The following is a 14,729-nucleotide window of genomic DNA, read 5'->3' as shown; positions in this document are numbered from 1 at the left end:
TCACTGCATGTTAATACACAATCACACCGCTGCCTGTTACAACATTGTGATATCACTACATGTTAATACACAATCACACTGCTGCCTGTTACAACATTGTGATATCACTACATGTTAATGTACAATCACACCGCTGCCTGTTACAACATTGTGATATCACTACATGTTAATACACAATCACACCGCTGCCTGTTACAACATTGTGATATCACTACATGTTAATACACAATCACACCGCTGCCTGTTACAACATTGTGATATCAATCTCTGTTGCAGATCATCCAGACACCAGGTCTGTGGGAAACAGACAAGCAGGGCCTGACTCTAGGTTCTCCCCATCCTAACTCGTCTTCCTGTAGCTACTGTGTAATCTGATCTCTGCAACCTCCCTGCCCTTGGCCCCCGTCTTTCACTAGCCTCTTCACAGTACACAGAGTACACAGTATGACTGAAGCCTGGAAACACAGCTGTGGACATAGCTCAGATTTGTGTCAAGAAGTAAATGTGTTCTTGAGACTTGTGTCAGACTTGTGTTCACAGCGCTTCGCGTTTGGAAGACTCCATGGAACTTAGTTTCTCAGGTTATTGTGTGCTGGGGTTTTTCTGACATGATTTATTGGAATTCTTGTAAAATTAGTTACAAATGTTTAGACACTAGAAATTGCATTATAAAACCATTGTGTACATAAACCTGAATTAGGAATGAAATCAAGATCTAGTCATCAAGACTGCTGGGAATCAGGTCTAGAATTCTGTTGCTTACTTAGTTTACCAAGGTTTCTGATTGCCGCATGTCTCTCTAGTTAGCTCTGCCAATCATGAAGACATCCAGTTGTCTGAGAGGTTAAAGGACAAGCTTGGGTTACTGACTAGAAGACATAATAATAATGTGCAGAGGTTGTAATATGCATACAGTTAGGATAATTGACAATGTTTGAACTCTGTCTCTTGTGCCATATCATGATACTCCTCAAAAACAGCTGACAAGCAGGGTTCCGGCCACCAATAGTCGATGTGTTTATAAACTGTCTTAACAATTGACAGGGATAACCAACTGGGGAAACACTAACATTTACCTCTCATTACTGTCAACAGTAGCATTGAATCATTTACACTTGTTTATTCAATCATGCTGATTCATCATTATGAGACTACACGAAAATAGCTGTGGACAAGATATTAGATTTTCTTTAAATCCCTTTAGTAAAGAGGAAACTTGCTGGGGTTTCCGTCTTTTGGAGTAGTAGCCCAGGTCACCGTAGGAATAACAGCGAGCTGATTGTGAGGTTATTGAAATTGTCTCGACTAATCTCAATCAGTTGATTTACTTTGATACCTCTGCATGTGAAGAAAGCGTGTCAGGTGGACATTCTAATCAGCTGAACAATGTCCAGACTTCTAAGTTTAGCAAGTGAAGCTTTCAGAGCAGCTTATCCTATCACTGTATCTCGAAAATGAACATACAGTTCTGAAGGTAAATGATAAGGACAACGCCATTCTATTGGTGATATTTGCTACACCCTCTTGTTTCTGACTGCTATTGCATCTAACCCAACAGGGAGTACAATCAAAGGAAGTGTGTGTTTGGGGTGGGTTTCCCATTTTGGGGAATGAAAAATGGATAGAGATCAGTTGTTGACATCTGACTTCCTCTCTAACACACATCCTTCGTTTAGATTTGTGAATGTTCTGTCATGGTTTACATGATACAATTATCTATGGAGGCTTGTCAGATCCCCCTGCAGTAAGGCAATGTATTAGAGGAACATATCTGATTCTGGTAAATACAGCCATGTGTACTGTGTACGTGGTCAGGCAAAACTAATGTGCTATTCCTCATCTCTGAGACTCTCTAATTATCATAGGAATAAGAATTTATTTTATTGGTATTAATGCATTTTCGTCACTTTTTGCTGCATGAAACAGCTCAGACATTTGTTTTCAAATATACTTAGATTTCAAGTTTCAAGAAGAAGTCAGAGGATGTCAGTGATCCTCACTTGTATATTGTTCACATATTTACTGCATTAAAATGATGTTCTTTGGTATGTGTCCATTTTAAACAATTTGGGAACTGTTGCTTGTTAATGTTTTAATTTGACATATAACTTTAAGTACTTGATCTGTGTAATGACAATTTTTATGTCTGTTTCTGTAAGATCAGTATATGTTTTGTTGAATGCTTTTTGATTTTATGAAATGAAATTTTTATGGATCTACTGCCATTTACACCAACTAATGATATGTTATTTAGTGTATTATGTAGTCAACTTGGTGAGGAAGGTCTTTCAGGGACTGTATAGTAATTTGGTCTAAGAGAGATTCATCGTTGCTAAAAACAACATTGCAAATGATATTTGGCCATTTACACAGATTTGCCATGACTGACACTTAAATATCCAAGAGACTCAGATCGAAAAGAAACCTTACAAAATGAAAATATACTAAACAACATTAGAAACGCACCACAATAAAATGCACCGACGATGCTCAGATATCATGGGTACATTTCAGTCTGACAGGGTAATTATATGGATGGTGCGTTTCTAATGTTGTTCTGTATATAAATCACCTTTTTTTGGTGATTACAGTTTTAAGTTGTTCCATCCTTCATGAATCAGGAACCTTTGAGAGAGCAGGTATTTTCTGTATTTCCTGCAGTAACACAACCTGTTCTAATGAAGGTATGTAGTTTAGGACATGTTCAAATTCGAACAACTGATATGAGGTGTGCTTATTTTGTACAGTAGGCTAGATTCCTACCCTGTTCGATTGGTGTAATCGGTATACCTGCTTATAGTCCGTAAAATAACCAATATTATCGTGATTGTGTTTGTTGCCTGCATACTGGGTAGGTGTCTCACCCAGTGAATTAAACACGCTGGAGACTCCTAGGCCAGTGGTGTATTTCTACACTACAGCCAATACCTTGTTTTCATGTTCAGTGTAGCAGTAATGTGTGTTTCATGCTACAAAGTATAGATTTGATGAGAAAGAATTAGTGCATGTATACTAAATATGACATCAGTGCATTAGAAATGTTCGAGTAGAGATAACAAAATGGAAATGAGACACACAGTCCTAAGGAAACAAAACATTGTCTTATATCAACAACTGCTATACTGGATGCAATAAGCATAATCTATTCTACACATCTGTACATACAAGAGAAAAGGCAGTAGCCAAATCATTCCGTTATATATTCAAATGTAAGGAGAGCCCAGCCCCAGTTATGAAATTACTGTCACAGAAATATGGTTTTACAGCTATACAATGTACTTATGTCTGTGTGTGTGAAATCTGCACTGGACGACTGCAGTGATCACTGAGGTAGCATTACTGTATTCATAATCAAGGAATTGGTTGTGGCAGTTTGGAAGTGACAGACATCAGTAAATATGGACCAAACATATACTTATGATAATATGTATGAATAGTGTTTGTTTCTGAATGGGTTGTTTGCTCTGACAACATTTTTGGGTGTTTACCTGCACAGATCCCATGCTGGGAGAAAATGGTTTGTGAATATTTCTGCTTCATTTCTGCATGACCATTGTAAAGAACAAAACCTCATCTATTCTTTGACATATGTGAGTGCTTGTTGTGTATTTCAACTCTGAAATCCATTAGTTAAAAAAGTACCGATAAAAATTCTCCAAATAACCTAATTATTTAATTTTTAAATGCAGAGATAACTTATTGGAATATTTTGTTGGCAAATTTGAATGCAGAGTTGGGTTGAGATCAATACTGACAAATTGGTGTGGAGAGAATTGAAAACAAAATTGTCCCTTGTATGAATATTGTAGGGAATACGCTGTTGTGTTGTATGCATGGGTAGGGTAGAGATCACTGTTAAAGGGACAACACAGGACGCCAGGGCTCACACTTAGGTAAACCTACACCAACCTCGGGATCAATTCCCATGGTTTTTAAGATTGCAATTTGCCCACTTTTGATTTTCATTACATATTTACAGAGCAACCAAACATTGCCATAAGGGAAAGGGCAAGGGAGGTAACTTGTATCACCAAGAAACCAAACGACCAAATGAATTTTTAGGGCTTTCTTTTGCATTTCAGTCAGTTTTTGAATATTGAATAGCTAAAGAATTCTATCCTAATCAATGAGACAAACAATCAATGAGGCTGGTTTGTAAGTCATTTCAGTTGGTACATGAGACTTAGTAGCAGACCCATGGGATTAGGGGTTAACGTAGGTTTCCCGAAATGCTAGGCCTTGAGATATAGAGACCTAATTATGCCTCACAATTCATAGATATTGTTTACTTATGTTTACTAGTTGGGTGCATTTGTTCACACTGTGACCCAGTTGTTTAACATCACTGTTTGAACAATGCTTTTGGCTGCCACTACCTGGTTATGAGTTGCTACCACTAATTTGCTCCATATACACTGTTTCTCAGTGTAAGGTAAAAGTGGGTGCTTTTCCCCCCTGAAATGTTGTGCTCCCTGATATGATATTAATAAAACAATCCAACAGAAGGGAGGAAACAAAAATGTAATAGCAAATTCTAGTTTGTTAGGCAGTATTTAACATTGTTTCAGAATTTCGTGTACATTTTCTCTGTAAAGACAACTCAAATAGCACATTTTCTTGTGTCATTGTGGACCCCTTGTTATCAGGGAACATTTCTCACACAGTAAATAATAATCAGATTAAGATTTCAGCGTCTAGCGAGCAACTAGACAGATGGATGCTAGGCACTATATAAATTAATTATTATTATTTTTATTAACAATGAAGGCTGCAAAAAAGGGTTAAACATGCTTTTGTATTAATATTCACATGTGTATTTATATGTATCCTATTTTATGAGTGCTTACACACTTGGCATCGCTGTAATCTTGTGACATTATTGGAATAGTTTGCAGATTTGTGTGTTGGTATGTATCGAAACAATGTACAGAACAAATATGCATTATTTATTAATGTTCTGTTTGGCTTTGGAGCACTGTATTTGATTCTGAGATTCAGTCAAATCTTAATCTCAGTTAGACATTTGAGTCAATTGAGTAACTTTTGATATCTGTGCATTACATGTATGTTGTGGGAATCTCGTACATTGCTTCTGAAAATATCCTAGTGAATCCAGTGTATCAGATATAAAGAAATGTGATGCTAAAACAAATCTCCACTTGAATTGTCATCACAAATACTGGTACTCGAATCATCAACTGTCATCTGACCTGGAAAGTGTTTTTAGTGCAAGAGAAAGTGTGACATTAAGATACCTTGAAAAGAGGGATCCGGTTGATGGCATTACTCATATTCTGTCCTCAAACAACAAAATTTGTATGAACATGTTTCTCTGTATAACTACAGCTGTAAATGTTTGTTTGGGTTTAGTGGAGACTAACATATTTCATGAAATAAAATTATTTTAAAAAGTCCTTCCTACTTTTTGTGAACATTTCATTTTACTGGAACTACTTGGGATGTTACACTAGCTTGATTGATATTGCTTCCAGGAAACAATCTTTATGGACAGTATAGTAAAGCAAATATGAATAGCTCTGATGCAAAATAACCCTTAAGTAAAACCCTCAGATAAATAATTAAATTTTTGATTTTTCAAGTTATATGATATGTCGTAGCCCAGCATGAGTTGACTGTGATGGAGGAACTAGTATATGTTGCCTTTGAATTGATTGATCTGATGTGGTGCTTGCCTATCTACCCTTGTATATATTATCTATTTTTATGATTTTGAAATAAATTGTCAATAGAACATACCTGTAATGTACAGTAAAACCTGAATATTTTGGTTGGACATTCATTGTTTCATTCTAACGACAGTTTACCTGTATGGCATGTTAGATGCGTCCACCCATCTGTTTCAAAGAAACCAATTTGATATTGGAGAATTAGGATTTTTGTAAACAAATATTATTAGAGCATCATTTCATGTGTCATAAAACATCTGTACATCATGGCTTGTGTGTACACTAGATGTGTTGACTTGGGCTATGACAGTACAATTGGTATGTACAATGTCAGGGTGGTCATACAAGGCAATATTTCATAACCTTGATAGTCAGCTGCATGTGGCCAGAAACCCCAAAACATCAGAACCGCTTTAGTGTATCAAACCAAAATCTATTTGACAGACAGCTTCATGTCCTCAGATAAAATGTGAACTGTTTCTTGTGATAATTGTTTTGTAGAATGTGCCTGACAACACAGTGGCTAAAGTGTTGTGTTCCAGCACTCATGTTTTAAACAAGTTCCATTGGGCAAAATAATAACTGCTAGAATTAAACTTCCAATGTGTAAATAAAGTTTTCATGAGATTACATGTGTTTTGTATTGATGTTACTGGCATGTTTAATGTTGCAGATTGTTTCTTTAATATAGTGACATGTATGTGTAAGCAGATCATTGTAGTTGTTTCTGTTTGTAGTGCTAGTTCACTGAGAAGCCTAACTGCATGTTTAGCGTGGATGCCCCTGGGGCAAAGGAGACAGACTCTGAGCCCAACAGTCCTTGCTTCATGAGGGCGGTGGGATAGCCTAGTGGGTAAAGTGTTCAGTCATCACACCAAAGACTGAGGTTCGATCCCACAACATGGGTACAACACGTGAAATCTATTTCTGGTGTCCCCTGCAGTGATATTGCTAAAAGCGGTGTAAAACTAGCCTCTCTCACTCACTCACTTCATGTCCTCAGTGCCAAGCAGGAAAAAACTACCTTATCTTAATATCTTTGGATATGACATTCTCAGGGGATGAGTAAAATACTTTCCATTTAAATGTGTTAAAAGTTTTGTTGAAACAATTTAGTTGAGCCAGCCATCAAGGCTCAAAACGAGGCTCATCGTTATTCGAGGAAACCTGAATGTACAGCATTATCGAGACAATATTTTACAACCAGTTGTAGCCATTCAACCAACAGCCTCGTGAAACCATTTTCCAGCACGACAGATAATGCGAGGCCAGATACGGCAAGGCTGACTCGGGTTTTACCATGGTAGGCATATGAACCCAGTCATGAACCCAGTAAGTTATGATAGAGAGGGTGGATGTGTAACAAGTACAAATCATCTGACAGAGAAATTCTGTCTAACACGCCCGTCTGTATACAAGAGTAGTTATTGAGCCATCGAAACAATGAAATGGAATTGGCATTCGTAACTTTGTATATACTTCTATGTCAGGTACAGACCAATTTAAAGGTCAATGGAAAAAATGCAAATTCTAAAAATACCTAATAGCAAAAGGCAGCAGTTGCACAGTTTCATGAAAGAATACATAAATCTCTTTCGAGATATGGTCCTGACAAACACAACACAACACTCTGAACAGTCAAAATCATGCTGCAATATATTCTTTACAACCCATTCAAGTAGCACAAAAGCACCATTTGACAACCTGGTCTTTGTGTGCACACTGTTTCATGAAAGAATACCTATTATTTTTAGAGACATGGTCGGGACAAACACACCACTATAAACAGAGTGAAAGTCAACTTGTTGTCATGGAAACAAGAAACAAATTCATCTTCTTAAAGTTCTTGCAAAAGGCACAACTTGTCCTTGGTTAATACATGTAGCAGGGTGGAATGGAAAGTCTTTGAAGTTTTTGAGCGGTGCTATGGCAAGCCGTTTCATTTTTATTAAGAAATTAAAGATATCTCCTATTGTTTTAAATGTCCCTTGAATGAATATAGATATATCTTGAATTGAATTGAAGATATCTCGAATACAGATGATTGTAGATATCACCAATAAAATTCAAGATATCGTGAAATGAGTTAAATATATGTTGAAGCATATTAATGATATCTTGAAATAATTACTGATATCTTGAATTGAATTAGAGATATCTTGACATGAATTAAAGATATCTTAGAGAAAATGTATTGAGGAATCACTGATATCTTAATTGTTTTAAAGATATCTTGAATTGAATTGGAGATATCTTTAAATGAATTAAAGATATCTTGAATAGAGATATTGAAAACGATTTCAAGTAATATTCAATACTTCCGGTTACATATCCATAATTACTTGAATGGTTGCTCTTATTAAATACTTCCGCTTATTTATAGATACATTTGTATCTTCAAGTACTGCCGTCTGTAAAGTCCTGTTTCTAATCATGGCGGGCGGTGCTGACAATTATCAACAGGTTCTTGATCGTATTCATTCAACAATGGGTGACATACAGCGTTTGTTGACTGAAAGTGCCAATATTTCGTCAGCTAAGCAACTCCTCCAGACTGGTTATCCAATTTACATCGTATATCGCCTTCAGTTGGAAATGCGAAGTACTTGTCCGCCAGACAGCCAATCCAGCAGCTGCTCAATTTATGCGAGAAGTTGAGAACCCCCTTCAAGTGCCACAAGTATGACCAACAGTCAAAGAATTCGTGTCCGGTCCAGTAAGTTCCACGAGAGTGGCGCACTCTGCACTAGGGTATAGGATGTAGGATACAGCAAAAGTATGAGTCTTGAGTTTGGTGCTAGTATTTTTTCTAAATTAACTTTTAAAGTCAATTACAGAAATATATATATGCAATGTTTAACTGATTTAACTGATAATGGCCCCAGCACGAATAGCCCCAATCCCTTCTCACTAATCTCAATTGAATATATACTGTATATATATATAAGGGGGCGTTCAGTTCAATACTTTCGTGTTGGGGCCATTATCAGTTAAATCAGTTAAACATTGCCTTCCACAACCATCAGATAAAAGATTAAACGACAAGTTTTTTCACTGGTTCACACGAGAATTAACTAAGAATTTGTATTTGTGTCCATGTTACATATCTATTTGGGTAACATGTGGAGAAAAATACAGGTAAACCACTTTACAGAGAAAAGATATCAATGAACAAATCACAACTGCCTCCTACTTGAAGTTGTTATAAATGTTTTTACAGAAACATTAGGTGTTTAAGCTGCATCGGAGTAGTGCATCTGCACCACTGCCCGTTGCTTGCATATTTTATTTGTGTTTTACAGCAGTTGTGTCTTTGTAAAATAACTTTGTCCTTTTAGCCTCTGTGAATAAGATTTCAAAGATTCAAAGGACAACCCGTGTTGTGTGAACATTGCAGGCATTGGGCACTTACATAGATTTGGGTGTATCACAAGTGTCGACCAGCCAGATGGCATGTCTGCTGAAGAAGGGTTACACAGCTGCCAAAATAGCAAATCACTTTACTTGTTCAGCAAGCACGTATACAAGATGTAATCCAACGACATGTCGATGAAAGACAAATGCACCGAAATGGGGTTTGGATGTCAATTTAGATAAAACTGAAATTTTAGTTTTTAGAAATGGTGGCAAATTAAGGTTTTCTGAAAATTGGATGTTTGGCAATAAAACTATAAAGACATCGACCTATTATAATCATCTTGGGTTAACGTTTTCTAACAGGTTATGTCTTGTTCAAAAAGCATCAAAAGCCCTAGTTTCCGTTAAACAATTACAGTGTAAGTTTCAGAACATTTCTTCTTTAGTTTTATTCAAGATATTTGATGCTCAGATTAAGCCCTTTTTACTCTATTCTAGTGAAGTGTGGGGTCATTCAAAATTGAATGCATCGAGCGTTTTCATGTTAAGTTTTGTAAACATGTTATTGCTGTAGGCAGTTATCTGTATGTCTCTAAAGTTGCTGCTCTTGGTGAATGTGGTAGATATGGCTTATTTGTTGATTGTCATAATAGCAAAGCTCTCTTCTTTGTAAATCTTTAGACGACTGTAATCGTGTTACATGGGCTTAAAAGGTTAAAATATTACTTTTCTCTTATGGTTTTGGATTTGTTTAGATCTCCCAGGAGTTGGTACTTGTTCTTTATTTCTTAGTAAGTTTATGCAAAGAGTTAAAGATTGCCACCAGCAAGATTGGTTTTCTAAAGTTTGTGAATCAAATAAGTTATGTTTCTATCAAGAATATATATCTCTATTGACAGTTGAATATTATTTGAGGGACGTTACACCTGGACAACTTTCACTCAAAGATAAATTCATTGCTTGTGTGAGAGAACTTCACAGTTTATTCAATTTATGCATCCTGTCTCGAATTATTGACAGAAAAACATATGTCATTGACTAATCGTTAGTAATTTATCATTTAAGATTTACACGTCACAGTCATATAATTAGTAGGAGGACTTATAAAAGGATTGACTCAACTATTGTACGTGTTTATGGGGAATAAACGTAAAAAATACGTGTACAAACAATTCAAATCCGCATAGCATGCAAGCAAAAACACACTGAATTAAAATCTTATAAACACATACATGTACGTAGCTATACGCAGTAACTAATGTTTGTGAACTGTCTTATAAGTACTCAAAAACACTTTACGGAGCTACAAAGGATTGTCCGTGGATGTTTGTGAAGCTAACTGTCGTTTTATGGGTCTAGGTATGCTTTAAGAACCCCTAAATGTTATATCCGTAATGCTATCTATCATAATCTTTGACTAACTGTTGTCTGTGTTTCGCTATTCATAATATTTTTTCATTGACAATAAAACACCATTGCTTATTGAATCATATAACTGAAACCGTAAAACGAGTTCATATTATACGTTTCTGATTATGTAGTGGACTGAATGTGAATAAATAACAAATTACCGTAAACTATCTACATAACGAACTGTTTTCTTGTCTTGGTACTTAATGTAATACACTCTTCAAAATACGGGAATTGTTAAACGTATTTAAGTGTACATAAGTCGATTAAGCTTGAACATAGATAAAGGAAATTCGACACACGGATGAACATATGTATTGTTGTCATTGTCAGCATTAATTCAGTTCACTCACTGCACATGTGTGGACACAACGGGGCGTTCAGTTCAGTACCTGGTGACCCCACCCCTTGCAGTCGTCACTGCTCGACAGCGCCTTGGAAGGGATTGCACGAGTCGTCGGATGTTTGCTTGGGGAATTCTTCGCCGTTCCTCCTGCAACGCGTTGGCAAGTTGTGCAAGTGTCTGATGACGATGGTGACATTTACAGACGCGTCGATCAAGATCGTCCCACAGATGCTCTATCGGGTTCAGATCAGGCGATTTGGAAGGCCAGGGAAGGACATTGATGTTTGCAATGGCGAGATAGGCACCTGTTACACGAGCTGTGTGGGGTCGAGCGTTGTAGTGTTGAAACAGCTCCCTCTGGCGGTTAAAAAGTGGGAGGAGGTGAGGTCGCAGTATTTGGTCGATGTAAGACTGCTGTAAGATTGCTGTAAGATTGCCGTAAGATTGCCTCGAACCACCACTAGCTCTGATATACTCGTGCAGGACATGGCTCCCCACACCATGACGGTTTCTCCACCAAATCTGTCCACTTGCCGAAGACAGTTCGGCGCAAAACGTTCGTCTTGACGTCGATAGACACGTTGTCTCCCATCCCGTCGTTGCAGGAGGAAACGCGATGCATCTCTGAACCAAACGCGTTCCATGCATTCCACAGGTTCTCTCACACGATTTCTGAATTTTGGCCGGGAATTCGTCGAAGACCCTGGCACCTGTCCTAAAGGGTCCGTTGCTGTAACAAATCGGTGACGTAGGTGAAACACCCAGATGAATCGGTCTTGAGCAGGAATGATCCCTCTTGGTCTTCCACGTTTGGGACGATCTTGGGTCGAACTGAAGCGGGTATATCGATGTCATAATCGAGATATGGTGCTGTGGTGAACGTTGAAGTGTCTTGCAACGGCAGACTAGGACTCCCCTGCTTCTGCGTATATTTTTTTGAAGAGTATAGTTTAGTCAAAATTTCGTTTGACTTCAATTTTCGGTAGTTATATAACCGCAATGTACTGAATATACTATAACACAAAAGGTAAAGGAAAGTAGGAATCATTCAAACATATCTCTTTGGTACTGGCAATTCGAACGCTATCATATCATATTTGTTTGGTAGTAGAAGATCAGACCTAATGAGTTCTTATGACGGGTGTGATGAGATAGTGCTGCACAAGGTCGTTAAAAAATGTGTGGGTCAAAATCCAAATTTGCTTATTTCCGGCAAAGTCCCTAATATTGGATGATGCCACCTGTTTGCACGGCATGCATGAATTCTACGAGGCATACCTCTGATGATTCGACCAAGGGTAGCTTCCCAATGACGTTGTACTACGTACTATACCATGTATGACTGCGGATGAAAGTATACTTAACTAGTAACTACTCTTTCAAAGATGGTATTGTTGGCACAATTGTAACACATTTTGAAAAGATTTATGTATTTCAGAAAGGCAACGTGAACATGGAAGTATGATATAACCGTTTATTCAACTTGAACTCGAAACCCCCCAACTGTATCTACTTTGCAGCAGACGTTAACTCAATTAACCTTAACATTCAAATTTCCTGAACTAAACATATCCACCTTCTGCTCAGCTGACATAATGGAATATTGGAAAACCAACTCGTTCCTCAAATACTGTGTCATTTCACAACGGAACTCTTGAAAAGAGGAATACAGCACACTTATTTCTATGAGATTTGAGCACGTGTGTACAGTGGGTCTCCTTAATTCCCCTGCCAGTTTTGTAAATGATACCGCAATTCCCCTAAATGGCATGTGGATTGGTCCTGTAACAAAATGCAAAAAGGCCAGGGTCTCCTCAGGTCTGATACGTTCCCCCTCCGCCAAAATACAATCTACCACCTTCATAGGGCAAGGGCGTTGGGATGTGATAAGAGCTGAAATTTCGTCAATCCTCAACTCTATCATTATACGATTCTCAAGCGAAAGAAACATGGAGTCGTGATTGTAGAATGGGAGGACAGTCCTTGTAACGCTGCAATATCGGCTCGACCACATCGGAACGTGAAAATGTCATCTGCTTCTCTCCTTCCAGGTCGAGTAAGCGTTCGAGTGTCGACAAAACTGAAAATACATTACATAAGTTCCCTAATACACTAGAGCTGAGATAGGTTTGGGCCATCTTTCTTCGAAATAGATATGGCAGAGTATGGCACAGTGATAATTCTAGTGAAGGCTACAATTATACACATATGGCACAGTGATAACTCTAGTGAATGCCATGACATTTACATATGGAAAAGTGCTAATTCTAGTGAATGCAATAACTGTACATATATGTGGCAGAGTGATAATTCTGATAAATGAACTAAGTAACTAACTAACTATATATGGCAGAGTGATAATTCGAGTAAATGCTAGAACTATATGTATTGCAGAGTGATAATTCTAGAGAATGCCATAACATTTACATATGGCAGAGTGAAAATACTAGTGAATGCCAAAACATTTACAAATGGCAGAGTGAAAATACTAGTGAATACAAAAACATTTACAAATGGCAGAGTGACAGAATGAATAAAGTAACTAACTAACTCACTAAGTAACAAACTAAGTAACAAACTAAGTAACAAAATGACTCAATATTTCAGAGTGATAATTCTAGTGAATGCTATAACTATATCTATTTCAGGGTGATAATTCTAGTGAATGCCATAACATTTAGATATGGCAGAGTGAAAATACTAGCGAATGCCATAACATTTACATATGACAGAGTGATAATTCTAGTGAATGCCATAACATTTACAAATGGCAGAGTGATAATTCTAGTGAATGCCATAACATTTACATATGGCAGGGTGATAATTCCAGTGAATGTTATAACTACTGTATACTCATATGTGGCAGAGTGACAATTCTGATTAATGAATAAAGTAACTAAATAAGTAACTAACTAACTCACTAAGTAACAAACTAAGTAACAAAATGACTCAATATTTCAGAGTGATAATTCTAGTGAATGCTATAACTATATCTATTTCAGGGTGATAATTCTAGTGAATGCCATAACATTTAGATATGGCAGAGTGAAAATACTAGCGAATGCCATAACATTTACATATGACAGAGTGATAATTCTAGTGAATGCCATAACATTTACATATGACAGAGTGATAATTCTAGTGAATGCCATAACATATACATATGGCAGAGTGATGATTCTAGTGAATGCTATAACTATACATATATGTGGCAGAGTGATAATTCTGATGAAGTAACTAACTAACTATATATGGCAGAGTGATAATTCTAGTGAATGCTATACCATTTACATATTGCAGAGTGATAATTCTAGTGAATACTATAGCTACATATATGGCAGAGAGATAATTCTGGTGAATGCCATAAAATTTACGTATGGCAGAATGATGATTCTAGTGAATGCTATAACTATACATATATGTGGCAGGGTGAATGAATGAATGAATGAATGAATGAATGAATGAATGAATGAATGGATTTCTTTATTTCCCCCAGGTAGGTCCGAAGATCCTCAAAACATCATGGTTATATAATTATATAATTAACAGAATACTCAACAAACATTCACACACATATATATATATATATACATGTACATACATACATAGAATATGGGAACATTTCCCCAAATATATACAGGTTATTTACAGTCAGGTATAGGCTAGATTATTACCACAGGTGATTGAGGATATCTTTTAGTTTAGACAAATACTTTGAGAATTCTATAATAGTAAAATACCTTGTTATTTCATCAATATCATTGTTATTGGCCCCAAGAAAGAATGCGAGCATGCCATGCTCTTCCATCATCTCTATTTTGATATACTTGTCAATATCAAGATTATCTATTAGAGTTGAGAAGAATACATCTGTCTCTGAAAGTAGATATCCACAGTTCAGGATAACATGGTCATAGTAATCATTAGCA

The 14,729-nt window shown here is 36.9% G+C and overlaps 1 protein-coding gene across 1 annotated transcript in view; it reads left to right on the top strand.

The window, feature by feature from the left end:
• LOC124278175 (ras-related protein Rab-18A-like) overlaps window positions 1-6,315 on the top strand; it is a 32,140-nt gene extending 25,825 nt beyond the window's left edge. The window contains exon 7 of the mRNA XM_046713913.1: window positions 277-6,315. Coding sequence (XP_046569869.1) covers window positions 277-375 — 99 coding nt within the window. The 3' untranslated portion in view covers window positions 376-6,315. The remainder of the gene's footprint in view (window positions 1-276) is intronic.
• The last annotated feature ends 8,414 nt before the right edge of the window (window positions 6,316-14,729 follow it).

The sequence above is a fragment of the Haliotis rubra genome, unplaced genomic scaffold (assembly GCF_003918875.1).
Source record: "Haliotis rubra isolate DU_JTF1 unplaced genomic scaffold, ASM391887v1 Scf232, whole genome shotgun sequence".
In the NCBI taxonomy this organism is placed as follows: domain Eukaryota; kingdom Metazoa; phylum Mollusca; class Gastropoda; order Lepetellida; family Haliotidae; genus Haliotis; species Haliotis rubra.
This window is presented reverse-complemented; position numbering and strand designations above follow the sequence as displayed.